The 26880-nt window shown below is 34.7% G+C and overlaps 1 protein-coding gene across 4 annotated transcripts in view; it reads right to left on the reverse strand.

Annotated features, from left to right (window-relative positions):
* Positions 1-26880, reverse strand: part of RNF13 (ring finger protein 13) — a 127077-nt gene that overhangs the window by 66511 nt on the left and 33686 nt on the right. Inside the window, 1 exon segment of one of the 4 annotated variants that reach the window (NM_001076142.1) lies at positions 14597-14722. The exons of 2 other annotated variants lie outside the window; for them this stretch is intronic. In NM_001076142.1, the coding sequence (NP_001069610.1) occupies positions 14597-14722 (126 nt within the window). 4 annotated transcript variants of the gene reach the window in all.

A 26880-nucleotide genomic window follows, 5' to 3' on the forward strand; every position in this document is an offset into this window, starting at 1 on the left:
ACATTTTAATAAAGAGATGAAATCTGCATCAACAGGAAAGAATTGTGGGAAAATTTCTCATGTGAGAGAGAGAGAGAAATAACAAGGCAAAAGGCAGGACTGAGCAAGGCATACTAAAAACAAAACACAAAGAAGGACCTTCATAAGTGAAAAAGAGTGTTACAGAAAGGAAGACTCTAATTCCAGCAGAGGAGTTAAAATTATACTCTTGGAAGGAGATTATTTGGATTCAAATTCTGACTCTGTTATATACAAGCCGTATAAACTTGAGCAAATAACTTCTGTAAAATGAGCATAATAATACACCCAACTTAAAGAGTCATTCTGAGGATTAAATTACTCAATATATGGAAAGCACTTAAAATAGTGCTTAAACAGTGCCTGGCACATATTAAATAAGTGCTAGTTATGATTACTGTCATTGCTGTTCAATTTTACAGCTGCTGTTGGAGAGTCAGAGGTTAGGAGAGATGGGAAAAAAGGACAGATAGTACTGTATCTTGAAGGCCATTCAGTAAAGTAGACGTGGGGTCTTCCCCGTTAAGGGCTCACATTTCCTTCTCCAGGGGATGTTCTCAACCAGGGATCGAACGCAGGTCTCCCACATTGCAGGCAGACTCTTTACCATCTGAGTCACCAGGAACCTTAAGGGTTCACAACAGGCACTTGAATAAGGAGGTGACATGTCTAAAACAATGTTTTAGAACAATCTGGTAATACTTTGATATGGAGAAGGTAGACTGAAGATTTGGAAGCTGTTATGACAAGGCAGGATGATTGCAATGATGTGAAAGAACAATATTTTCATTCTTCTTCAAAACCAACTTTTGAATCTAGGAAACTTAGGAATGTACTTAACCAAAAATGCGAAAGCTGAGAAACACAGCTTGTTTTCATAAGGAAGAACAAGAGAATGGTTCTGAGCACACTAAATTTGAGAGGTAGGGAGGTTTCTATATACAGATTTCCTAGGTAGGTAGAATATAAAATATCAGGACCTGAGATTTAAATGTACATATTTTCAGCAAATTAATCATTCAACAAATATCTGGAATAAAGATTGCTGCCTGGTTGTGAAAAATAATTAAACTTCCAATAAAACATAATCCATTCACAGTTTTATATATCTTACAGTCTTCAATGTCCTTTAAGTTCTATACATGAACTAAACTTAAGTACACTTTAATTTTCCCCTGAGAGGATACACTACAAATAAGTAAATCTGCGTATACTTATTTCTAGTATACCTGCAAGAATGCTAAAAATGTTATGAGGTAACTTTTCTTGATGAAAGAGAACCATGAAAAGAACCTCATTATTATATCAGACAGTAGTCTGGATGTTTGTGTAAAATGAGACACACTTGAAACAATTTTTTTATTTGAAATGTATTTAAAGTTCTGAAGTCTTTAACTGAATTCTAGTGTTGTTTTTCCCTTGCATAAGGAATAATTTTAATGTATAAGGAATAATTTTAATGTTTGAACAATAGTGAAAAGGCCAGCTAAAAACCAAGATTATTTCAGACAGATACTCCATGAACACCATACATGCATCCCCTACAGATGCCCTGTGTTTCTGATGTCATCTGCCTTCAGGTGCCGGGCAAAAGATGTTTGAGAGTAGTAGCCATTTAAAATATATCCTCTTCTAATTTGAATGATAATACAACCTTTAGTTCATTATTTCAACATTTTTATTAAGTGTTAAAAGGTCATTAATTTTAATTGGGAAGTTGAAAGAAAATACTATACTATTTCAGACTGTACTTCATGCAGAATTAAAATATGTGATTTATATGTGGAATCTAATATATGACACAAATGAACCTATATATGAAACAGAAACAGAATCAGGGACACAGAAAACAGATTAGTGGTTGCCAAGTGGGGAGAGTGGTAGGAAAGGGATGGATGGAGATTTGGGGATCAGCAGATGCAAACTGGTATATATAGAATAGATAAACACAAGGCCCTACTGTAGAGCACAGGGAACTATATTCAATACCCTGTGATAAACCATAATGGAAAAGAATGTGTATATGTACAGCTGAGTCATTTTGCTATATGGCAGTAATTAACACAGCATTGTAAATCAACTATACTTTAATAAAAACAAAACAAAAATGTGATCTAGGGGGAAATTTCAGTGATGACTTATAGTTTTATTTACTAAAGAAGTAGTAAGACTAGAAGTAGAGGGACTTCCCTGGTAGTCCAGGGGTTAAGACTTGGCGTTCCCAATACAGAGAGGGTGGGTTTGATCTCTGGTGGGGGGACTAAATCCCATTTGCAGCACAGCAGGACCAAAAAGAAAGAAAGAAAGAAAGAACAGAAGTAGAGAAAGATGTAATAAATATTAGGGAAATTCAACTATTCTGGCTTATGTATAAATAAGAAAACTACATCTATCTAGAGATGTAATTGACTGCTTAATTAACACCAGGAAGAGAATGATGAGATATTCTTAAACTCCCATCAATCAGGTGATACCTTCAGTGATTAAAAAGCACTGTATTTTCTTCTTGCTCTCAATCGGCTTCCCTGCCGAAGGGTATGTACTCCATATTATCAGATAGGATATACTATCTAATTATGTACGTGTGTATATATATACACACACACACACACACACACATAAAACATATATACTAATACTGTATATTATTATAGTTATTTATCAATTATCAATAATAAATTTCCTAAGCATGGTAACTGTGTTTTGTGAACATGGAGGAGAATGCTGCTGTGGGAAAGAGAGGAATAAGACATAAAAGATTCAACTCTTAAAATAGTTAAAGACAAAATATTAATACTTGGGAATTATTAACAACGTTAACTTCTGCAGGATACCTCTGTTTTCATCTTTGTTATTATACACACCACAAGATTTTGTCTTGAATGAGTTATTTTTTTAATACCCATCTGGGTACTTTAACAACCTGATACATTTTAATCAAGCCAATGTCACATAATTAACCTTACACAGAGTAATTTTCAACTTCCACAGTTCATTAAATGACAGAAATGTACACTATCTCAGCATGTTCTCAAAAATATGATAAAGCCAAAGTCCCGCTGTCTTAATAAAAATCACAGCACTAGAAATCTAAATTTGTGATAATTTAAAGTATTACATTAAAAATTAACAAAAGATCACTGTTTCATGTGTGTCAGTAAAAAGCATTAATTATCAGAAAATTAATCCTGACATCACCTTGAAAAATAAGAGATCTGATAAAATAACATCTAGAGCTCTTTGAATGCCAGACTTCATGTTTCCTAAGGAACCATCTTGTTCACTAGCATGTATCTCCAGCCTAGAAAAATCTCTCACATAAATACTTATTTAGTCAAACCAAATCATAACTAAGGCAACTATCTATCAAGTTCTACCCAGAAAGATATATGCCATAAAAATGCATTTATGGCTTAGTTCCCTCTTAAAAACATACCAAAAATTTTACTTCAGTCATTGTGGATAAAAAATTTTTCTGAAATATTTTGCGTCTTGCTAGCTGTCTCAATTAAAAGACAACAAATGTGATTTGACCTTTTCCAATGACTTGGGATCATCATGAACATCTTTACTAGATCCTAGCTGGTTTTTCTCCTCAATGTTAAGTGTCACTTCCTCTCTCTCTGTATTTAGACAACTAGTAGTCATTAACCTTGCTCCACTCTTACAGTCTTTTCTAAAATACAGAAACAAAGGAGAAAACCTGATTAGAATTCTATTCTTTAAAAAAAAAAGTACAGAAAAAGTTCCAAGAAAAAGTCATCAGGAAAAGTACATGGTTTTAAAAGCTGGAATTTTATGACATTATGGTGGTACAAAGGCATGCTTCCTTCTTTTATTTTAGGTTATATACTAAGAGCATTGACCTTTTGATAAATGGCATGTTACAAACATACAAGTTTATTTCTTACTTAGGCTGGGAGATAAATTGAATTTGTTTCATTAGAAAATTTTGGGGGTGCAGGGCTGGTAAAATTCGCAAAATCAGCAAAGCCATACTTACTCGTTTCAAGTAGACCAGAAAACAAACGAGAATCCATGGAACTTTAAAAATTAATTAAAGATCTTATGTTATATCCTTGTGACAGATTTTAAAGTCAATCTTTGTACATGGGAAAGCAATTCTAAATATTGAGGGTACTGAACACTGTAGATAATAAAATAATTTAGTAAACCTGGGTGAACTTTTTTTAATAAAAGGAAATTTCATATACCAAAGTATTTTAGCTAATATAGGTAAGTACTGTTTTATGAAATTTATTATAGGCTGTGTGCTATATACATACTAGGGGCACATGTGTAAAAATAAATTTCTTAATATAGATTGCAGTCAAAAAAGTTTGAAACCCATATAGGTGAGTTTTTAATGTTCTGTAGATTGTCGGCAATCAGAAAATAGATTGTGCTTTTCCAACAATATTATTGTGTAACATACCATCACAAAATCAAAGTCATTAATGTATAGGTTGTTGAATGTGGCGGTTTCCAATGTAGTTTTAATATTATACCTAGCACGTGATTAGTACTAAAGATTAAAACTAAAAGTGATGCTTTTCTCTTGGTGTCATTAAGAAAACCCAAATAAACCTTTACGTAGCTATTTCTGATGCTTGCTATATACCAATTAAACTATTAGTTAAAAGCTGCCTAAATATTTAATTTTGAGAATCGCAGTTTAAATTTAACAAAAGTATCCCTAAAGTATCCTCTAGTTATCTATGTATATTAAAGTGCATATTAAAACGAAGGATCCAAACTAAGTCCCGATTTTTTAGATACTAACAGGATTCATATTCCAATCAAATCTTATTTCTCATCCTAACAACAGCAGTAGCTCCATTTTAACCCAATCACCATGGTTAATAAAGTTTTTTGGAAGAAATTATTGTGAAACAAAAGGATAAATCTAACTTGCTATCAGCCTACTAGGAATGAATTCTGGTGCTCAGCGCCCCCTAGTGACAGATCTCTGCGTATACTCCTCCCTCTACTGCCTACTCATTTTGGGGCTCTAAGCACTATACTGTAAGCTCAGCACACAGATCTGCATAAAAATATAAGTCCTACTGCCAAGAAACTGAAGTGAGAAAAGATATACCCATGGGTTTTTTTTTTTTTTTTTTTTTTAGGCTAGAATCAAGCAAGAGGGGTAAAAATATTATGGGGCAAAAAGAAAGAATCTCTAAAGAAACAGGAAATGCACAGTAATGCTGGCTGGGATTTGCTCTGGCTTCAGCCAAGAATCTTTCCTATCACAAACTTTTCAAACACAGGACAGAAAATGAGCACCTTTAATTAGCAGTCACTTTGTGGTACACTTAACATCATTTTATTAAAACATCTGAAATTATCATAAGAATTCTCCAAATAGGAAGTTCCTTCACGAAAACAAGCTATTAATACAAGTCTAACATAATCCGTAAATGAAATAAAATCTAAAAGATTTACCTAACAAAGTCTCCAATGAAGTCTGGTTACGTTAGTAAGTAACAGGTCTCTCTTAAGCTAAATAGTGAGTGCTCAGATATTTATTTTACTATTTAAATTGCAACTTAAATGGTACATACATACATTATGAACAGTCTTTCTGTGTTACGCTATGTTTGAAAACACAAAAGGTAAAAAGTCAAAAAAGCATCACACGGATGCTGGGTGGTTGTGGAGCCTGGCCTCTTCTGTCCACTCTGGCTATACAGTGGGTTTTGGCACTTCCAGTTGTAATCTGAGAACTGGAGCACTACTTTACTGTCCAACCTCTACAGATGCTCTGCAGAAAATGTAGTGTAACTCTGCTTCTAAGTATTTCCAAATGCCAACTGAAAAAAAAATTCTCTGGAAAACAGATTTTCTTTTCTCTCAGAATTGCCAACAGAAAACAACAATAACTCAACCATCAGCCTGGACACAAACTACACTCTTTCCCAATCTGGATATCTAACACAGGGAAAGAAATTGTTTTCCCTGTAAGGGAAAGAGATGAAGTAAAGAAACTCATGGAGGAGACTTAGAGGACAGAGATAACTGTCGAAATGTAGCTATGTTCTTTCATCTGAAGAAGTAAGAAGAAATTAAGAAGTAAAATTTCTTTCTCAAATGATCAAAGCAATGAAGATGAGAATGGAACAATAGTAGGCAATTCAGGTTTAATGTAAAAACTGTTAATTCTATCTATAGGATAAAAATTTCTGGAAACATTACAGTATAGTAGGGAATAAGCAATTGTTGAAATAAGATCCAGAACTGTGGCAAGCAATCCTACCAAGATTAAATCCAACATCATTCTTTCCTGCACATATTCCAGAATCACTACAGTACACACTGGAAGAACTACTTCACCTGAAAGCGGATAACATCAGAAACACGGGGCATCTGTAGGGGATGCGTGTACGGTGTTCACGGAGTATCATCTATCTGTCTGATGTTTTCACTCTCATTAAAAGGAATTCAGTGACATAAGCCATCTTTCCCTCTTTCTTTAGATTCCATCTTCTTAACTAGACATTTAATTTAATGTGTACCTGAATAATCTGAATAACTTTATTTTAAAGGAAACGTGTGTGGAATCTATGACAAAGGAGTTAAGAATATACAATGGACAAAAGAGAGTCTCATAAATAATTGGTGCTGGGAAAATCTGACAGCTACATACATAGAAAACAATGAGATTAGAACATCCCCTCATACCATATACTAAAATAAACTCAAAAAGGATTTGAGACCTGGATTTAAAACCTGAAATCATAAAACTCCTAGAAGAGAACACTAGCAGAATATTCTTTGACATAAATCAGATCAATGATGTTTTGGATTTGCCTCCTAAGACAAAAGAAATAAAAAGCAAAAATAAACCAATGGGACTAAATTAAACTTAAGGCTTTTGCATAGCAAAGGAAATCACTGCTAAAACAAAAAGATAACCCACTGAGTGGGAGAAAATATTTGCAAATGATATGATCAATAGGGGGTCAATATCTCAAGTATATAAACAGTGCATACAACTCAGTATAAAAAACAAAGAACCCAATTAAAAATTGGGCAGAAGACCTGTATAGACATTTTTCCAAAGAAGACATACAAATGGCTAACAGGTACATGAAAAGATGCTCAATTATGATCAGTTTCCCTCATAATAGATAATTATGAGGGAAATTCAAATAAAAACCACAATGAGATATCACCTGTTTGTCAGAATGAAAGGTGAAAGTGAAAGTAGCTCGTGTCCGACTCTCTGTGACCCCATGGACCGTACAGTGAATTCTCCAGGCCAGAATACAGGAGTGGGTAGCTGTTCCCTTCTCCAGGGGATCTTCCCGATCCAGGGATTGAATGCAGGTCTCCTGCATTACCGGCAGATTCTTTACCAGCTGAGCTACCAGGGAAGCCCCTTTTGTCAGAATGGCTATCATCAAAAAGTTTACAAGTAACAAATGTTGTCAACAATATAGAGAAAAGGGAACCCTCATGCACTGTTGGTGGGAATGTAAATTGGTTCAGCCACTATGGAGAATACCTCAGAAGCTCATCAAAAAACTACAAATAGAATTACCATATGATCCAGCAATCCCATTCCTGGGACTATATCTGAAGAAAACAAAAACACTAATTTGAAAAGATACATGCACCCCAATGTTTGCAGCAGAATTATTTACAATAGCCAAGGTATGGAAGCAACCTAAATGTCCGTCAATAGATGAATGGCTAAAGAAGATGCAGTATACAACTAAAAATGAAAAAATAATGAAATTGTCCCATTTGCAAAAACATGGATGGTCCTAGAGAGTGTAATGCTAGTGAAATAACTCAGACAGAACAAGACAAATACTTAATGTTATCACTTATGTGTGGAATCTAAACAATGAAACGAATGTATATAACAAAATATCAGTAGACAGTGGCTCAGACGGTAAAGCGTCTGCCTACAACGCAGGAGACCCAGGTTCGATCCCTGGGTCGGGAAGGTCCTCTGGAGAAGGAAATGGCAACCTACTCCAGTACTCTTGCCTGGAAAATCCCATGGATAGAGAGTATGGTAGGCTACAGTCCATGGGGTCGCAAAGAGTCAGACACAACTGAGCAACTTCACTTGGTCACTTGATTGGAGAGGGAAGGGGCAAGATAGGGATATGGGATTAAAATAGGTAAGCAACAAAGATACATTGTACAGCACAGGAAAATAAAGCTAATATTTTATAATAACATTAAATGGGAGTATAATTCTTAAAAGTTTTGAATCACTGTGTTGTACACCTGAAACCAATATAATATTGTAAATCAACTATACTTCCAATAAAAGAATGTGTGTTGAAGAGCTATGTAAATGAAGTTACTGGCATTATATGTTTTCACTAGGTTAGGGTAAAGTACATGTAATTTACTGTTTTTCAGCTTTTTCTTTCATTAAGTATTACTTTCCTTGTAAAAGAAGAGAATTTGTTTCACTGTTTTAATACTGAATGAATTTTTATATAAAGGAACCTAATTATTAACACACAGATATTTTTAGCAAAGGGTGGAAGAAAGAAAGAAATGAAAAAATTAATGCACTAGTAGCAAAGAGCTATCTGAATCCTATATGGGTAGAAATGCTTCCACCTACTGAGTATTATTTAACATGCTTCTTTGGTGAAATCTTTTATACAGGATTCCAAAGTAGATTAGTGACAAACATTATAGGTTACTTTATAGAAATATAGAAAAGAGTATGAAAATTTAAATAATGATATTATAGATGACTTTAATATATGAGTTTAACTTCTAATTAAGTTCATATCTACTTGCTTAGTACTACTGAAATAAAAGTGCAATTCTGAGAACACCATATACTGTACCAGCCTGGAGGCCTGAGAGAGGAGAATGAAAGGTAAGCTTAGAAAGAAAAACTAGATGTCTATCTTGTAAGAAGACAGAATTTAACTCCAAAATTTTTATTATTTGTTATTATAATAATAAGATCACACAAATAACCCAAAAATGTTTAAGTTAATTTTTTAATTATCATAACATATTTAGACCTAGAGAAAAATGTGGGATATATGACTATCTTGATTTAGAAATACTTCCAAGGGCATTCCAAGAACATTAAGTGAAATGAAAATGAAGCCAACAGAATGTTCCAATAATACTGTTTATTCCCTAATCTACTTAAATTTAATTTTAAGCCGTTAGGATTTTCTAAATATTCTAAATTCAGCAAATATTTATTAATCATCTACCAAGTGCCACACAATGTATTAGGAATTTGAGTTGTAGAAACAAAAACATGATCTTTTCCCTCACAGAGGCTGACAGAGGATTAAACAAGCAATATATAAAAGAAGTGATCTGCTCTGCCTTGAAGATTAGGGAAGGTTTCAGATAGGAGATGAAACTTCATCTGAGACCTAAAACAAGCCAGGTAGACAAGCAAGGGAAGATACTCAAATGAAGGACACGGAAGAAACCAAGACAGAGGGGAAGAGACTGCTCAGCACCTACTGGGACTTGTAAATTCTTCATGGTTAAGGTAAGGGGACAGGCAAAGTACAGATGTGACTTGACTTTAGACAGACAGAAGTCAGGTCAAGTAGGGGTTTGTGCCCCAGTTAGGTTTTGTAAAAGTCTCAATCCAACAGAAAATGAGTACCAACATAGTCCTTGGATTGTATTCATTTGCAATCCAAATGTAACTCCATCTAATGAACCCCCTCCCTGAAATATGGAGGAAATAATATCTAAGTCCTTTCAGCCTCCTGCAGCTAGCTACATTTTTCGAAAATAATCACTAGAGCATTAAGCAGTAATAAGATTCAACAGAAGTACATGCACTACACCATTTCTGTTTACCAAGCTTCCCTTGAGTTCAGATGAAATAAAGCAAATCAACTATTTGAAGAAGTTGACTTAGCATTAAAACCACAAGGTAGAAACATTTTGGACTGCAATGGGAACAGACTTTTGATAACTAATCATTTTTTGACTATAAACACAGAAATCTGTGTAGTTTAGAAAAGTTCTATTTTAAGTGATTATTTTAACGTTCTTGAAATAACCAAGTATTTTTACAAAAATGTTTAAATGTTATTTCCCACTGGGATGCCAATTCAAATCTTTTGAGAACTCTCTGCCTCGGAATGCTATGAAGTCATTTTTCTAACTAGAAGATTTAATAAAGCCTTAATTTATTTACCAGAAAGCCAGAAATGTTTTCCTAATTTCAAACACTCACCAAAAACTAACATTTTCAAACAATTATATTTTGTCACAGTGAAGCACAAGTGAACAAAGATAAACAAAATAACATTGTTCTGCTTTTCCTCTAAAGTGCTGTATTTCTCAGAAGATACAGTTTTTGTCAGTGTAAGTAAAAGTGACTGTTTTCAGATTAAGCAGCTGGCATGTAATCAATAGTTATTACTGGCCTTCTGGACATTCCACATATCCAAATACTAATTCTGAGTATGGGTTCTGCTATTACCTCTCCAGGGCAAGAAGACTAAAAGGCTCAAATGTGCTTCTCTAGACAAAAGATTAAAAAAAAAATTAAAACAGTAGTCTATTTTAAAATGTTACAAACAATTCAATTTTCTACCTTCCAAAAACTGTTAATTGCATTTCAGCATCTTATTAGCTACCTTGAGTCACAAACCACTTGGGATAGTTTGAGTAGAAAATCTGTCATCTCCTTTATTGTAACATAGAGCTTTCACTCTTTTACTTTTAAGAGGGAATAAGAGAAGGTTAGGTTTCTTTAATCATAGCATAATGTTCTTCAAAAAAAGTCTAAAGATTTATAATAAGTAAATCTTGAAATACCCACCACCATTAATCATTTGAAGAATCTTGAGAGAATTTTATTTTTTACTTCTTTTCTCTTCTGCTATCTACAATGGAAAGGGCTCATTTCACCAAAGAAAGCTCTGTAAGATGGTGCCAATTCTCATTTGTCTGAGATAATTTGGGTTTCACTTTGGATAGGAGGCATAGCAAAAAAACCACTTTGTAACTATTCTCAATATACTGTAGCATACAGTATGGTGCTGAATTAAGCTTTTGTCAGTATTCAGTCCTAGCACGCTACATCAGGAATAAGAAAATGAGCTCTTTTTCTAACTATTTTCTTAAGTCAATTTATTCATAAAAAATTGTGGCTACACATGAATGAACCACTATTGAGTATCCACAAAGAGCTATTAATTTGCAATTCAGAAAAGAAGTACCATACATAAATTGTAAATGATTGGTTTCTGTTAACATACTTACTACAAAACTTAATCATCAATTTGGAAGTCAGAAAAGTACAGTCATGGATTTCTGATCTGAAGATTATAGCTAATAAAGCTAATAGCCTGTTCACCAGTGATCACCATTAGAAAAGAAATTTTCTTTGGAATGAGATTCCAGTTGTTTTCCCAGTAATCATGATGACTTTATCCACTCACCCTACCTTGACAGGTGATCTGTAATTCATAAGCTTGTGTATTTATGAAACTTATTTTGTATACATTATACACTGGCATGACAACACTGTCCTTTATAAGCCAAATTAAAAATTTTACATATCAGTTGACATGAGTTACTATATCACAGTGTGACTTATCAGCCAATGATTAGTTTCTGAAAGGTGAGAACTGAATTCATGTGTTAATTTGACTGGGCTAAGAGATGTCCAGACAGCTGGTAAAATATTTAGGCAGGTGTCTGTGAGGGGGTTTTTGAAGTGTTTGTCATTTCATTCAGTAGACTGAGGAAAGAAGATCCACCCTCAACAATGTGAATAGGAATCATCAAATTCCTCGAGGTTCCAAACAGAACAAAAGATGAAGGGAAGGGTGAATTCCCTCTCTCTGTTCTTGACATCCACATTCTCCTGCCCTTAAACTTCAGAGCTCTTAGTTCTTGGGTCTCTGGACTCTAGGATTATACCATCAGATCCCCTGGTTCTCTGGCTTTCAGACCCTAACTGAATTACACCACTGGTTTTCCCAGTTTTCCAGCTTGCAGACAAGTAGATTACAGGACCTCTCAGCCTAGTACAGTCAGCACCTTTGCCATCTTTACCCTTATTCTATTTTATACCAATAATGAAAGAATGAATAAAACATTGATGGTTAATAACTACTGCTTAGTTACTGTGTGCAAGGCATTGTCTGACAAGCATTCAACACTGATTATTACATTTGATCCTTATAACAATTCTAGGAACATTTATAATTCTATTTTACAGATAAAGAAATTAAGGCACACAGAGATAAGAATAACTTGTCTAAGATCACACTACTATAAATGATAAAGATGTGATTCAAATGTATGCAATCTGTTTCCAGATCTTGAATACAACTAATACGTCTCCCTCAGTAAATTAATAATGTCTTGTAAATTTAATATAACTGAAAGAGATCATTAGAAATAATATGAGTAGAAATCTTTCACTTTAAATGTCTATAATATATTCTGTTGTATATTTGTGAAGGAAAATTAACAAAGTTAAAAAATATGTACAGAATAGAACTTTATCCCATTAAGACTGTCTACACAATGAGTTATATAATAAGAAAGATTTTAACATTTTCTTTCTAAGATTAGAATCCTCAATTAAAATGTTTTTACATATTCTTTATATGCAAGTGCTTTTAAAGAATACATTATACATACAAGTAGAAGACTTACTATACTACAAAGTTTAACAAACTTTCATTGCTCTCCTACTATGTACTATAATACAAATTAGATATTTAAATATAGTTAAAACATGAATTCTAAACACAGTAAGCCTGCATATAAGTGAAATATATATAATAGAAAACAACAATGTGATAAAGAGATATAAAGGCACATTGAGCTGGAATGATTTGTTCTGCCCGAGGGACGGGAGAAAGAAAAGTAAGGCTTCCAGAAGAGGTAATGGTCTCAGTTAGCACTTAAATGAAATGGCCAGAAATATAGGTGATAAAGGTCATCTTAGAGATCTTGGACAGAGAAAACAGTATGTGTGAAGGCACAAAAACACAGCAAGTTGAGAGATTTCAGTAGGTGATATGGCTACAGCACAAAATTCAAGACAGGAAGTGGAAAGTGATGAGCTGGAATATTAGCTAAATCAGGAAATTCCATTAGAAATACTCAGACATGTATGTGATGAGGATCCACTGAAGGGATCGGAGGACTAACAAGCCCTCCTATCCATTCCTGAGTTGGGTTTTACTCCAGAAATAATTATTTAATGACAGTATTTCCCTAAATGTTGTAGTGCAACACCTCCCATCCCCACCTAAAAAGAAAGTTACTTTAAAAAAATAAAAGGTATTGTAGTTTCAAATTACCAAAGACTAGACTAAGACAAATATTACATACCTTAATGATGCAATAAACCTTGAAATCAGCAGAATTAGCTTACTTTTCATTTCTTAGTGGAATGAAATTATCAAATATTAATATAATATTTCATTTTTGTTGGAACAATCTGTAATTATTATAATCTAGTTCTAGATCAAATCTTAAAACGGTTTAAATTCAAACTACTATAAAAGCATAACAATTAGAAAGAGAAGGAAATCTAACACATTTGACTTCAAGCTCTATTTCCCATTTAAAGGCAATCAAGAGTTTAAATTTGGAACTAATATACAATATAAAAACATTTATTATTTAGAAAGTGCTCTACATTTTCAAACTCCTTTACAGTTATTATTTTATTCATTTAAAAAGTTTATTATGGAAGGTGTAATTTCTTTCATGAAATGAAAGGAGCAGAGACAAAAAGGCAGGCACAGCAGGAGTCAGAGTAGCCTTACTTAACAGACAAATCATCTAAGATCAAGCATGGAAAGTACATGAAATGATATCCCACGTCTGTTCTCTAAACACATAAGACACTCAGGTTTGAGATGGTTCAATAAAAGTAACAGGCCTCAATCTGGCTCTCCTGACAAGGAGACAATCCAAAAGCAGATTTTTAAAGATAGTATTAAAAAACAAAAAAACAAAATAAAATAAATAAAAAGACAAAAAACAAACCTTAAAATCTCACATCTTTAGAGCTGAATTGATGATAGTGAGGGAAGTCCTATGGCAAACTTTGTTTTAACTATTTGAAATGCCAGCGTAACCCACTTCATGGAGACAAACTTTATACATGTGACAGTCAGCTTATTACAAAAGAGAATCCCAGCATCAACAAAGATATAGATACAGATGTTGTAATCATACTGGAGGGTTAAGACATAAAACTAAAGACTAACATTTCCATTTCTAGGTTAGATCAAGCAAGACCACGATTAAACCACAGTTCAAGATGCCCAATAACCACGTGGAAAGTCTTAGAATCAATAGTAATTAGGTAAAACTGCGAATCATAAAACTGATGGTGTTTTCCTCTTTGTACTGGCAGCTAAACGCTTAAATTTTATAGCAAATGAATAAGAGTTAAGTAAACTCATTCTTGTCTTTCCTTTCATTGTCTCCTCATTTTGTTTCTGTCCTTACTCCTTTATTTAATCTGAATGAATTGTGTAAACTTTCTTAAATCCTTTCTGAAACAAGAGAGAATTTAAACTAGCTGGCTAAACAAACAGTAACCAAAAAATGAAAATGGAAACATTACCTTTTCATCAAAATTACAATCAAGTCTTCTAATTAACACGATGAAAGTGCCAGATGAATTATCTCTTACTGGCGGAGGCACTATGGGTTCACAGGCATTCTCTGGTTTTGAGTTAATCAAAAAACCCTAAAAAAAGAATTAGCAATAAGTTTTCTCTCTGTTAAACTAAAAATAAAAAAAAAGGAATTCAACTTACTTCTATAAACACCTTTTGAATTTGCTCCCCACATTTTGCATTACGCTAGATGAATTATCTGGCAACTACAACAGTTTCTACCTGCAAACTGCTCACAACCTCAGAACTACTAAAGTAGTATTTGGTTTCCTAAGCATTTTTTAAAATTCCATTTTCACTATTAAACTTAAAAAAATAATAATAACACATAAGTCCATCACCCCAGAGACAACCACTGTTAGCATGTTGATATTTTTCCAACAATGATTCACATTTCTAAATCAAGTGAATACTTTTTAAAAAGTAACTACTGATTTTCTTTCATCAAACAATAAAATGCACAGCATTTCTAGGAATTTATTCTATAGAATCACTGGTCTGGGTATATAAAGGTGTATGTAGAAAGATGTTCCCTCTTACATTGCTTTTAACCAGAAATTATGCACATCAATATGGCAGCCATTTAAGAAATTATAATATATTCTTTCAGTGGAAAATAACAGAATCACTAAAAGGAATAAGATAAATCTATACATATTAAACTGAAAAGGCATTCACAAAATAACTACCAATTTAAAAAAAAAACAGCAAGTTGCTCTCCCAAAAATACAGAATGGTTTGACATCTAAAATGTATTAATATAAAATGTTATATTAATAGTTTAAAACAGAAAAACCAAAATCAATAAATATAAAACACTGAATAAACACATAAAGATATTATCAAAGTCTTCAAATTCATTTATAAGAAGTGAGTAATTTTATAACTTTATCAACAAAGGTCTGTCTAGTCAAAGCTATGGTTTTTCCAGTAGTCATGTATGGATGTGAGAGTTGGACCATAAAGAAAACTGAGTGCTGAAGAACTGATGCTTTTGAACTGTGGTGTTGGAGAAGACTCTTGAGAGTCCCTTGGACTGCAAGGAGATTCAACCAGTCCATCCTAAAGGAAATCAGTCCTGAATATTCACTGGAAGGACTGATGCCGAAGCTGAAACTCCAATACTTTGGCCACCTGATGCGAAGAACTAACTCATTTGAAAAGACCCTGATGCTGCGAAAGACTGAAGGCAGGAGGAGAAGGGACAACAGAGAATTAGATAGTTGGATGGCATCACTGATGCAATGGACATGAGTTTGAGTAGGCTCCGGGCGTTGGTGATGGACAGGGAGGCCTGGCGTGCTGCAGTCTATGGGGTCTCAGAGTCGGACACGACTGAGCGACTGAACTGAGTAATTAAGGCTATGATACAGTGTCTTAAAACAGTCCTGTATGGTACATGAACTGGTCGCACCAACCATCTATTCTACAGGATTTGGTAACTTCTCCTGCCTTAAATGAACTGCCTGGCTTGTGAGAGAATGTTTTTGCACATGTTTCAGGAATAAAATACACCATACCTTCACTTACTCAAAGAATAACTCCCTTTCTTGACTCCACAAAGCGCTTGGTTTTTACTTTGCAAGGAAACAGAACTGTGGTTATCCTCCCAACAAAGAATACTTACTTCATTCATATTAAATTTGCTCCCTGCTGCCTTTCCTGTGCCTTTCTGCACACAAACTAACTTTATGTCTTAAAACCAAATCACATAGCGCAGTTCTTTTCAAGACACTTATAACAGCGATTAAACTCAAGCCATGTGGCAGCAACAGGGTATATAACTCAACTGAAGTGAAGACAATATGAACAGCTATGACCAAATTTCCTGTAAGGACAACTCCATCATGATCGCCATCTAGCGGATAACAAGTGAAAGACACATCCCAATTTCAGATATGTTAAAACATGGGGTAATAAAGTGTTATCTTGGAATCAATTCGGGGCTTAGAATCTTAGAATCAATATATCAACATGGGGCTTCCCTAGTGATCCATACAGTAAAGAGTCTGCCTGCAGTGCGGAAGACCCGGGCTCGATCCCTAGGTCGGGAAGATCCCCTTGAGAAGGAAATGGCAACCCACTCTGGTATCCTTGCCTGGAAAATTCCATGGACAGAGGAGCCTGGCAGGCTACAGTCCACGGGTTCACAAAGAGTTGGAAATGACTGAGCAACTTCACTTTAGAATCAATAAATGTATAGTACATACAGGAACACAAAAAGGTCTATGAGTGGAACCAGGAAAAGGCTTTTGCTTTTTAATCATTTCTGTATTGATGAATCTGTTATGTATTATTTTGTGTATGTATTATAATGTATATATTATTATGTATTATTTTTAGACATAAGATAATTTACAAAACTTAAATACACATAAGCTAAAAATTTAAAAAATCTATTTGTATTAATGGAAACTGAAGCCTAAAAAAGAAAAAAAACAGGTTTTTGTTTTGTTTTGTTTGGGGAGGGGGGGCACATGGCTCATGGGATCTTAGTTTCCTAACCAAGGATCAAGCCAGAATACCTGGCAGTGAAAGCACACACTGGGCCACCAGGGAATTCCCCAAAACAGGTCTTAAAATTATTGAATATTATTTTTCCTGTGGACTATGCTAAAAACAGTAACTTGATAAAATAGCCTACCAGTTCCTATCCCTCCCCCAGATATGTCACTTAAAACAGTGAAAATTTATTTTGTTTCATCCACAAAGTCTACAAGGCAGTGTAATGGAGTTTGCCAATTAATTCAGCAGAACTCTCTAGTCCTTTAAAGAGTGGCCAAGAAGGTGCTCCTTTATTCCAGGTCCACATGCCTCAAGTTTCCCTCCACAGCCAATTCCTTTTTATTAAAAGGATGCTTGCTCTGCGATCAAGGATCCTCCTTATCCTTATTTACTGATGGGGCAGTTTACACCAATACGTAGGAAGCCCAAGAAAACTACCAATGTCGAGAAGACTCAGAGGGGATGCCCATCTTTCTTACCATTGTTGCTGTAATTCTCTGATGATGAAACAAGGAGTTAGGACAAAAATAGTGCATTCAGACTGGCACCTCAGTATCATCAAATGTATAACAGAATAGGTTTGTGGTATATATATTTATGGATTTTTTAAAAAGCTTTTATGGCAATACATGAAGCAGAGTGCACAAAAGATGGTTTTTCAGCTTGATGAGTGTTCCCAAACTGAACATACCTGTATCAGGAACCAGATATTAACAGCACTCCAGGAGCTCCCTTCATCATCCCTGTCAGTGACCACCCGCCTCCCCATCCAATCAGCAATGTCACTACACGGACTTTGAAGAGCTTAGATCAGATTTTGCCTAATTTTATACTTAACATAAGTAGAACCAGACATACAGCAGGTTCTCTTTTAGACTTCTCTCAGTACTGTATTTCTCAGACTCATTCCTGCTCTTCAGCAACCTTATTGTTAAGATGTATTTGGCAGATCTTACATTTTCATTTCTCTATAGTATTACATGGTATGAATATACCAAAATGTATTCTACTGATGAGCATTTGGGTAATTTATAGTAGGCACTATTACAAACAGTGCTGTTATAAACTTTCCAGTACAAGTATTTTCATGAACACATGTGCATGATGTTTATGTACAAAGAAGAACCATAGAATATCAAGCTGGATCACAGTTTCAAGCTTTAGTAAATACCACCAAGCAATTCAGTTTTCCAAAGTGGTCTGAGTTACCATGTTTTAATTGGAATATTCAAATAACCTAAACTTAAAAATCATACTGAATATAATTTTGTTTTAACACTTCCAAAGTATTTAGAACTGTGAAACTGCAGGGTAAGTGTTATGACAGAATACTTTGGCTGATAAATTACACTGTTAATGAAGTCAAAAAGAGACGGATAATTTTAAAAAATGGTTTTATTTAAAAGACTGTTTCAGGCTGAAAAGCCTTAGACTTTCCTCCCTTCAGTTTGAATGGCAACCATACAATGAACAAAATTAAGAAGAGTATGTGTGCGTGCTCAGTATCTTTAGTCATGTCTAGCTCTTTGCGACTCTATGGACTGTAGTCCACCAGGTTCTTCTGTCCATGGGATTTTTCAGGCAAGAATACTAGAGTGGGATGCCATGCCCTCCTCCAGGGAATCTTCTTGACCTAGGTTAAGGAGAGTATATGCAATGATAATGTCAACAAAAATGCTGAAAGCAAGGGAACAGAGCATCATTCCCTTTGTAAGAATATAAAAGTAAAAGCATGAAGAAAAAAAAGTGGTGAGCTGTTTTGTTAGTGAATACCTGAGGTTATTAATAATTAACAACTGCAGTAATAGCAGGCAGTTAACATTTGTTGAGCCATGGTGCTGAGCACTGTGTGTCAGGCACTATGCCCTTTAAATGCCCTAATTCATTTAATCTTTTCAATAACCCTATGAGGTAACTCCTATTGTTATATCCCTATTGTAAAGAGGAGGAAACTGAGTCTCAAAAGAGTTAGGTAACTTGTCTAAGGTTACACAGAGCAGGCATGTAATCCCAGGAAGTCTGGCTCCAGACCCTACATTCTCAACCACTCTGCCATACTCCCCCTGCTGGACAGAAACAAACAAACAAACAAACAGGTGAAGAACAAAATGGGCAATAAGAAGAGAAAGGCACATTTACAAAAATGAACAAATCGTTAATCTAAAAGGCAGTTAAGGTTGATTCCAAAATTTAATACAACCATGTCAAATGATAAAGATGTCAACAGAACCTATCATAACTTTTACATTCAAACACAGACAAAAAGAGTCACACTGATCAATCAGACTTTATCAGCTAACATGTTCCTAATGTGTGACAGATTAATTTGTTTCTAGGATGTTAAAAAGATCCACTGCCATTTTCTCTAATGCTTTGTTAGACCATTCTTCTAAAATCTACCAGTAACTTTCACATACAAGGTACGCTTAATTCCTTTTCACAAATTGCTGGAGATTACTCTCCTCTTAGGCAGTAAAACACCCCTTAACCATTACTCATTATTTTAAGTTCAATAAGATAAAACAAAATAAAAACAACATGAAGTACAAATGCACAGATCAGAGAAAATTATTCTATGTGAGGCAGTAACAGAAAAGGTGATGTTTGACTTGGTTCTTAAACTTTACTATAGTTCAGTCTGGTGCCCAAAGCTAATATACTACTATAAGTGATCTGACCAATACAACAACAGACAGGAAATATCACACTTTAACCTTTTCTAGATACTATATGTCAATTGATGTGCCATAAAACCAAATTAGGTTTCTGACAAACACATTACAGTCCTTTCAACAAAATTTTGACATGCTGCTACTAAGCTATATTTCTTCTCTTTTCAGAACCTATCTTTTAAGACTTGAGGGCAGATTTAATTCTAGTATCAATTTTAATTCTTAAAAATAACAACATAATATATAAAAATGTAAAGACTGTTGCCTTGAGTTTTACTTAACATAGAAGTAGTTATTTGTCAGGATTTTGATTTTGTAAATCTCAAGCTCTATGAGGAAAAGTCACCTGGTACATGCTTCTCATTCAGCATGCAGAGATATTGCTTCACTCAGGGGATGTATTTTGACATTTTAGAAAACAAAATCACTGCGCCCTCTGGTGGACAATGCTTTTTAGTTAGTAATAGGTTGCATACTATTTCACCAGAATACCCACTCATACCATTATCATTCTTTAGAAAAATTAAAAATTGTCACTTCAGTCTGAACAAACAGGGGTTTACATGGTGGAGTTAGCGGTAAACAATCCACTTGCCAATGCAGGAGACACAGTGAGACACAGGTTTGATCCCTAGGTCAGGAAGATCCCCTGGAGGAGGACACGGCAATCGCTTAAATATTCTTGCCTGGAGAACCTTCATAGACAGAGAAGCCTTGCAGGCTATAGTCCACAGAGTCACAGACTTGACATGACGGAAGTGACTTTAGCACACATATGGTGAATCAACAAAGTGGAAAATTAAAAGCTCAAAAGACTGGTACACTTGTAGGACTTGATATATCCAACAAGATGGTTTCTTTAAAACTGAGGAATTTTAAGTGAATTGAGCTTACACTGTAATTATATGTCCTTTAGGACAGTCTTCTATATTGCCATATAATCAATACATATCAGTAAGGAATATTTATTCATATTTTATAGTCTGTAGTACTTGGCAAATCCTCTAAGAACATAAAAGCTTTAAATGTGTTAATCAATTACAGAGTTCTTAACAAAATCTTTGATAACAAAAAGTTCAGAAACAAATACAGAAAGTAAATCTGTGAAAACTTAAAAGACAGCAAAGAAATTCTCCTTCAGTTTTACAAACAAAAGTGAATCCTGAGTAATATGTCATCATAACTGTTTACAATTTGTCATTATCACAAGTCAGGCATGTGCTCAGTATCTAAGTCATGTCTGACTCTTCACAACCCTACGGGCTGTGGCCTGCCAAGCTCCTCTTTCTATGGGATTTCCCACACAAGAATACTGGAGTGGGTAGTCATTTCCTTCTACAATAACTCAGTTATAGTTGAGCACAATCTAGTTAACTAAAGTTGAATATAATCTGGTTATCAGGCTGATGAACAGGGTCAGACTTAAAATTACTGATAGCAATGGTCAGATCCTAACTACTGAAATTATCCCGGTATGCAGTATTCAAAGAGAATGGTGAATAGCAGGAAGGGGTGGTACAGGTACACAGATAAAATTAAGGAGAACAATACAAAATAATAAGTGTTGGTATCGGTATTGGATTTTCGGTTAACTTCAAAGATGATGATCACCGATTTCTTTATTAAATGAAATAAAAAATACAGTAAGTATGGGAAAAAATAAATTATTTCACCATGGCAAACTCTAATTTAAAGAAGCTTGATACTATCAATCTCTCCAAAGTGGTCAGAAGTTCATATACCAGCCATACACAAGAATACTTGGTTTCCCATTTCCTTGTCAGCCATTGATTAAGACTTGTTTTTTCCCACTGATCTGATGAGTGTGAAACAACCTTTAATTATACTGTACACAAGGAGATAATTTTAAGGCTATTCAGTATAACACTGTAATAGCTAAAAACTGGAATCTTACATATCTACCAACAAAAGAATAAAAAAATAAATTGTAGCACAGTCATAAAATGAAGTACTATTCTTTGAAATGAATTAAGACTATATAATAACATGAATTTCAAATACATTGTAGGATGAAAAAGGCAAGTTTAAAAGCCTCATGAAACATATAAAAGCAGGCACAACAGTGTTTATAAGGTAACATGTTTTATAACATTAAATGGGAAATATACACATAAATTTTAGGGTAATGATTATCTATGAGAGGGAAGATAAGGGAACCTAATTGGGATGATAAAAAGAATGTTTCAGTGGTATTGGTAACATTTTATTTCTTCTTTAAAAAATGGTAAACTATTCGCATCTAAGTAGTAGGTATATTGGATATTCTGTTGTTTCCCTATTCTGTTTCCAATATTTCATAATTTTTAAAATTAAGAGCAACCTAAATGTATAATGACACAAGGGATTGGTACATTATGGTATAATTCCAGTACTGCAATAAATTACAGAATTTCTAGTGATGCAATGAATACATATATTTTTACATGAAAAGATACCCATGATATTGGATATGTTATGATATTGCCAAATTTTAAGAAGTTGCAAAGTAATATATATAAATGGATGATTTTCAAATTCTTCTTTTCACATCCTACATCATCTTAATTTTTATAGTGACCATATATTACTCTTATAACCAGAAAAATAGGTTTTCATGGGCAAAGGAATAAAAAAGTACCTTTTTTTTTAGGTAATTATCAATTTTTACCATATCAAATTGATAAAGCCAGCAAGAAAATCTAATGAAAACTACTAAGCGAACGAAAACAGAAATGCCAAGCATTTCTGGTGAAGCAGGGATGTACGCAGGCTGACTACGTTGATTTACACTATCAGAACCTAAGCCTCCTTTCACTTCCAAGGTGGCAAGAGAACAAACAGGACAATGCGGGTGGGTCCAAGGATGGTGGAAGAGACGAGGGCCCAAACTGTGGAACAAAGGAAAGGAACCAAGGTTGGCTTTTAGGAATTCCACATAAGATGGGTGAGATGCCGTGGATTTTCTCATGCACTCTTTTCAGGCCCTCCCTTTTATGCTCTCTCCCAGCTGCCCCACAGCTAAGTGATAAGCTACCATAATGAAATAATTCTTCATTATTTTCTATCTCTAATGAGATTCTATATTCCTTGATTCAGTAATACATGAATAAGCAATCATCACCTTTGAAATTAACAGGAAAAGGCTTATTTTATATGTTCAAAAGTCACTGAAGAAGCATTTGTGCAATTGAAAATGCCTTTGTATTTTAGAATTCTCCTTTTATGTATAGCCAGGTGGTTTTATTCCTTATTTTGATGGCCCTAATTCCTTATTTTTCCTTCAAATAGGAAATTCTGACCTCTGTTTTAGCCAACAAATTGAAGGTGACATTGCAACAGTTCATAGTTCTTAGGAGAGAGGCAGCCATGCACATTCAGCCTTAACCAAGACTTCTTCCTATCACAAAGCCGTCAGGTGTCTGGGCGGAAAAACACAGCAGCAGTCCTGAATCTGTCTTGAGTATCTGCTGCAAAGGAAGCAAAGGAAGTCTCACACACAACCACACATTTCCTTGCCATATTTGCATTTTCCTTCACAGCAAAAAAAAAAAAAACACCCACTCTCTTCTAATCTCATCTTTACATTAAACAAAATGATTTCTTATAAAATAATCCTAAAATTAACTAGTAAATTTATTTTCAAAGAATAGTACAGTTTGCGAAAAATTAACTGGTAATGATGCTATAAGGCACTAATTTAAGAATAACGATCAGAAAAGAAAAAACTAATTTTAAGAGGAAATCCTTTTTATTTGTACCTTTGTCTGTTTATGTATGAGGAAAGGCAGTCAAGGACGAATCTGCCTGCCAACATCTTTATCCTCTCTGTCTTCTCATTCACATGAAGAACTTAGGCTGAGTACCAGGTTACAAAAACACTGTATACAAACATCATGGTACCAGATTTCCCTGGTGGTCCAGTGACTGAGACTCTGTGCTCCCAGTGCTGGGGGCCCTGGTTCGATTCCTGGCTAGGGCACTAGATCCGACATACTTTAACTAAGAGTTCATCTCTCTCAACTAAGACCTCATGCACCAAATAAATAAGTATATGTCAAAAAAAAAAAAAAAAAAACGATCATGGTAAATCCAGCCCAAAGGGCGTTTTGCTGAAAACAAGATCTGCCATTGACAGGAATACTCAGCTCAGTTCAGTTCAGTTCACTCAGTTGAGTCTGACTCTTTGCCACCCCATGAACCGCAGCACGCCAGGCCTCCCTGTCCATCACCAACTCCCAGAGTTCACTCAAACTCATGTCCATCGAGTCGGTGATGCCATCCAGCCATCTCATCCTCTGTCGTCCCCTTCTCCTCCTGCCCCCAATCCCTCCCAGCATCAGAGTCTTTTCCTATGAGTCAACTCTTTGCATGAGGTGGCCAAAGTACTGGAGCTTCAGCTTTAGCATCATGCCCTCCAAAGAGCACCCAGGGCTGATCTCCTTCAGAATGGACTGGTTGGATCTCCAGAAACCCCAAATACTAGGCTTACCTTTCAGAGATAATCTTGATTTGAATTTTTAATAATCATTATTATTCCCTCTACTTGTCAAGGCACTTCTTAAAAGCAAAGAAACAAGAAACCTAGAAAAGTTTGATCCCCCTGAGACTGGCCTTTGGTGTATAACTGAATTATTCCAATGATACTGATAATATACAGAGAATCTAATCAGAAACTCTGCTAGCATTACTAATCTACATGATAAAATCTTGACTATGCAATAATGATGCTTCAGTAGTTGGGTATTCTTTCAAAAAGGTAAAAATAGGGGCCTATTTTACACTATACAATAAAATAATCCTGAGCAGATTAAAGACCTCCCAAGCATGGAGTGAAGGGCATGGGAAAAATTTACAAATTTTGCAGTAAACAGAGAAAAATATTTCAAGACCTCAGGGTAGGGAAGGATTACTTAAGATACAGAAAACTCAAAACATCAAAAAAGATGTCTACATTAATTTAAACTTAGGCATAATTTTAAAAGACAATTTTAAGTTAAAAAGCACAAAGAAGAAAATATTTATAAGGCAATATAACTAAAAGATTAAGAAAGCTGAGCGCCAAAGAATTGATGCTTTTGAACTGAGGTGTTGGAGAAGATGCTTGAGAGTCCCTTGGACTGCAAGGAGATCCAACCAGTCCATTCTGAAGGAGGATCAGCCCTGGGATTTCTGTGGAAGGAATGATACTAAAGCTGAAACTCCAGTACTTTGGCCACCTCATGCGAAGAGTTGACTCATTGGAAAAGACTCTGATGCTGGGAGGGATTGGGGGCAGGAGGAGAAGGAAATGACAGAGGATGAGATGCCTGGATGGCATCACCAACTCAATGGACATGAGTTTGAGCAAGCTTTGGGAGTTGGTGATGGACAGGGAAGCCTGGAGTGCTGCAGTCCATGGGGTCGCAAAGAGTCAGACACAACTGAGCGACTGGACTAAACTGAACTAAAAGATTAATGTCTGGACTCCTAAAAGTCAATAAAAATTAAAAATTTATAAACCAATACAAAAATGGGTTAAAAAACAGACAAACCAGAAGCCTGCTTGACCAATAATGCTATATCTCACTAATAATTACGTAATGCTACGTGCAGGTAGACGTAAGAGATGTGGGTTCAATCCCTGGGTCAGGAAGACCTTCTAGAGGAGGGCATGGCGACCCACTCCAGTATTCTTGTCTAGAGAATCCATAGACAGAGGAGCCTGGTGGGCTACAGTCCATAGAGTCGCAAAGAGTCAGACATGACTGAAGTGACTTAGCACACATACATGCACATCTCACTAATGCTTGCTATCACTAATTATTCAAGAAATCCCAAGTAAAAGCAGTATGATAGCACTTCATACCCCATCAAGTTGACAATCCTTTAATTCTGATAATAAGTCTTGGCAAGAATATGGCAAAAGAGTAACATTTACTTGTAAGTTTTTATTTTAGTGAGGCAGGAGAGAGAATGGAATTACAACATCAAACTGAGAGGTTAAAGACTTTCTGCAGTGTCTAACGGGGACTCTCAGTAAGGAACTTCTTGTGAGGATCTAACTCTGGACAATAAACACACCATACAATATGTCATTATCAGGTCTCTTATAATGTATTTAGACTTAAAGGAACATACTGATGTCATACATCTTCCTTTGGATCTGAGACACAGCCAATAAGGTCTCAAAAAAAAAAGGTTTTCTGTTAAAGGTACTGGCTAAAATATATAACCAATTGGCTAAAATATATAACCAAAAACAAAGAGTTTCCCCCAGGTAAAAATATCAAATCTTTCTTTTAAAACTTCAACAACACTAACAAGACATATTTTAATTCTTGTAAGATTCACATTTTTACATTAAAGCTAAAATTTTCTTTTGTTCCTATTAGCTTAATTGGTGCATATGTAAATTGAATCAAGCAATTTCAATTGATATGTTATATCATATATATCTAATCTTTTATAAATGGTGGAATTGAGTGATACTATTATAAAATCTATAGATTCTACAGAATTTTTTTACTATGTTTTATACTAATATTTTATACTATTATAAAATATACAGATTCTATCTACAGAACATAAGCCTACAAAAACTATCCCAACCAAACACTCTGGACAAAGCTCAAAAGTAATAATATTTCTCAGCTATGTCTCTTAATGCTATAACCATACAATACTTTTAAATTAACTTGGTTATATTTTTAACACATCTGTTTAATCAGTTTTATAGACATTACACTACTGTGAGCCATGTCCACTTTATAGTCAAGTCCTCCTTGTAAACAATAAGAAGTAGGCTAGCATTTGTGAATTCTGATTCTGGGCAATGGCAAGCCAGTCATGCAATTATAAAAGCTATCTATAATGATCCAACAATTTGCAATTTGTTAGAATACTCTCTTTACTATCACTGTATTTCACCTATTGGGCTTGCCCTATAATTACAGGGTAAAAGCAGGCAGATATTTAACACTATTTTTTTTCCCCAGGCAGTGAATAAACAACAGTTGTCAAAGTACCTTTTAAATGTAAACTAAATGTACAATGAGCTTCCCAGGTGGTTCAGT

This window comes from Bos taurus, chromosome 1, assembly GCF_002263795.3.
Source record: "Bos taurus isolate L1 Dominette 01449 registration number 42190680 breed Hereford chromosome 1, ARS-UCD2.0, whole genome shotgun sequence".
Classification (NCBI taxonomy): Eukaryota; Metazoa; Chordata; class Mammalia; order Artiodactyla; family Bovidae; genus Bos; species Bos taurus.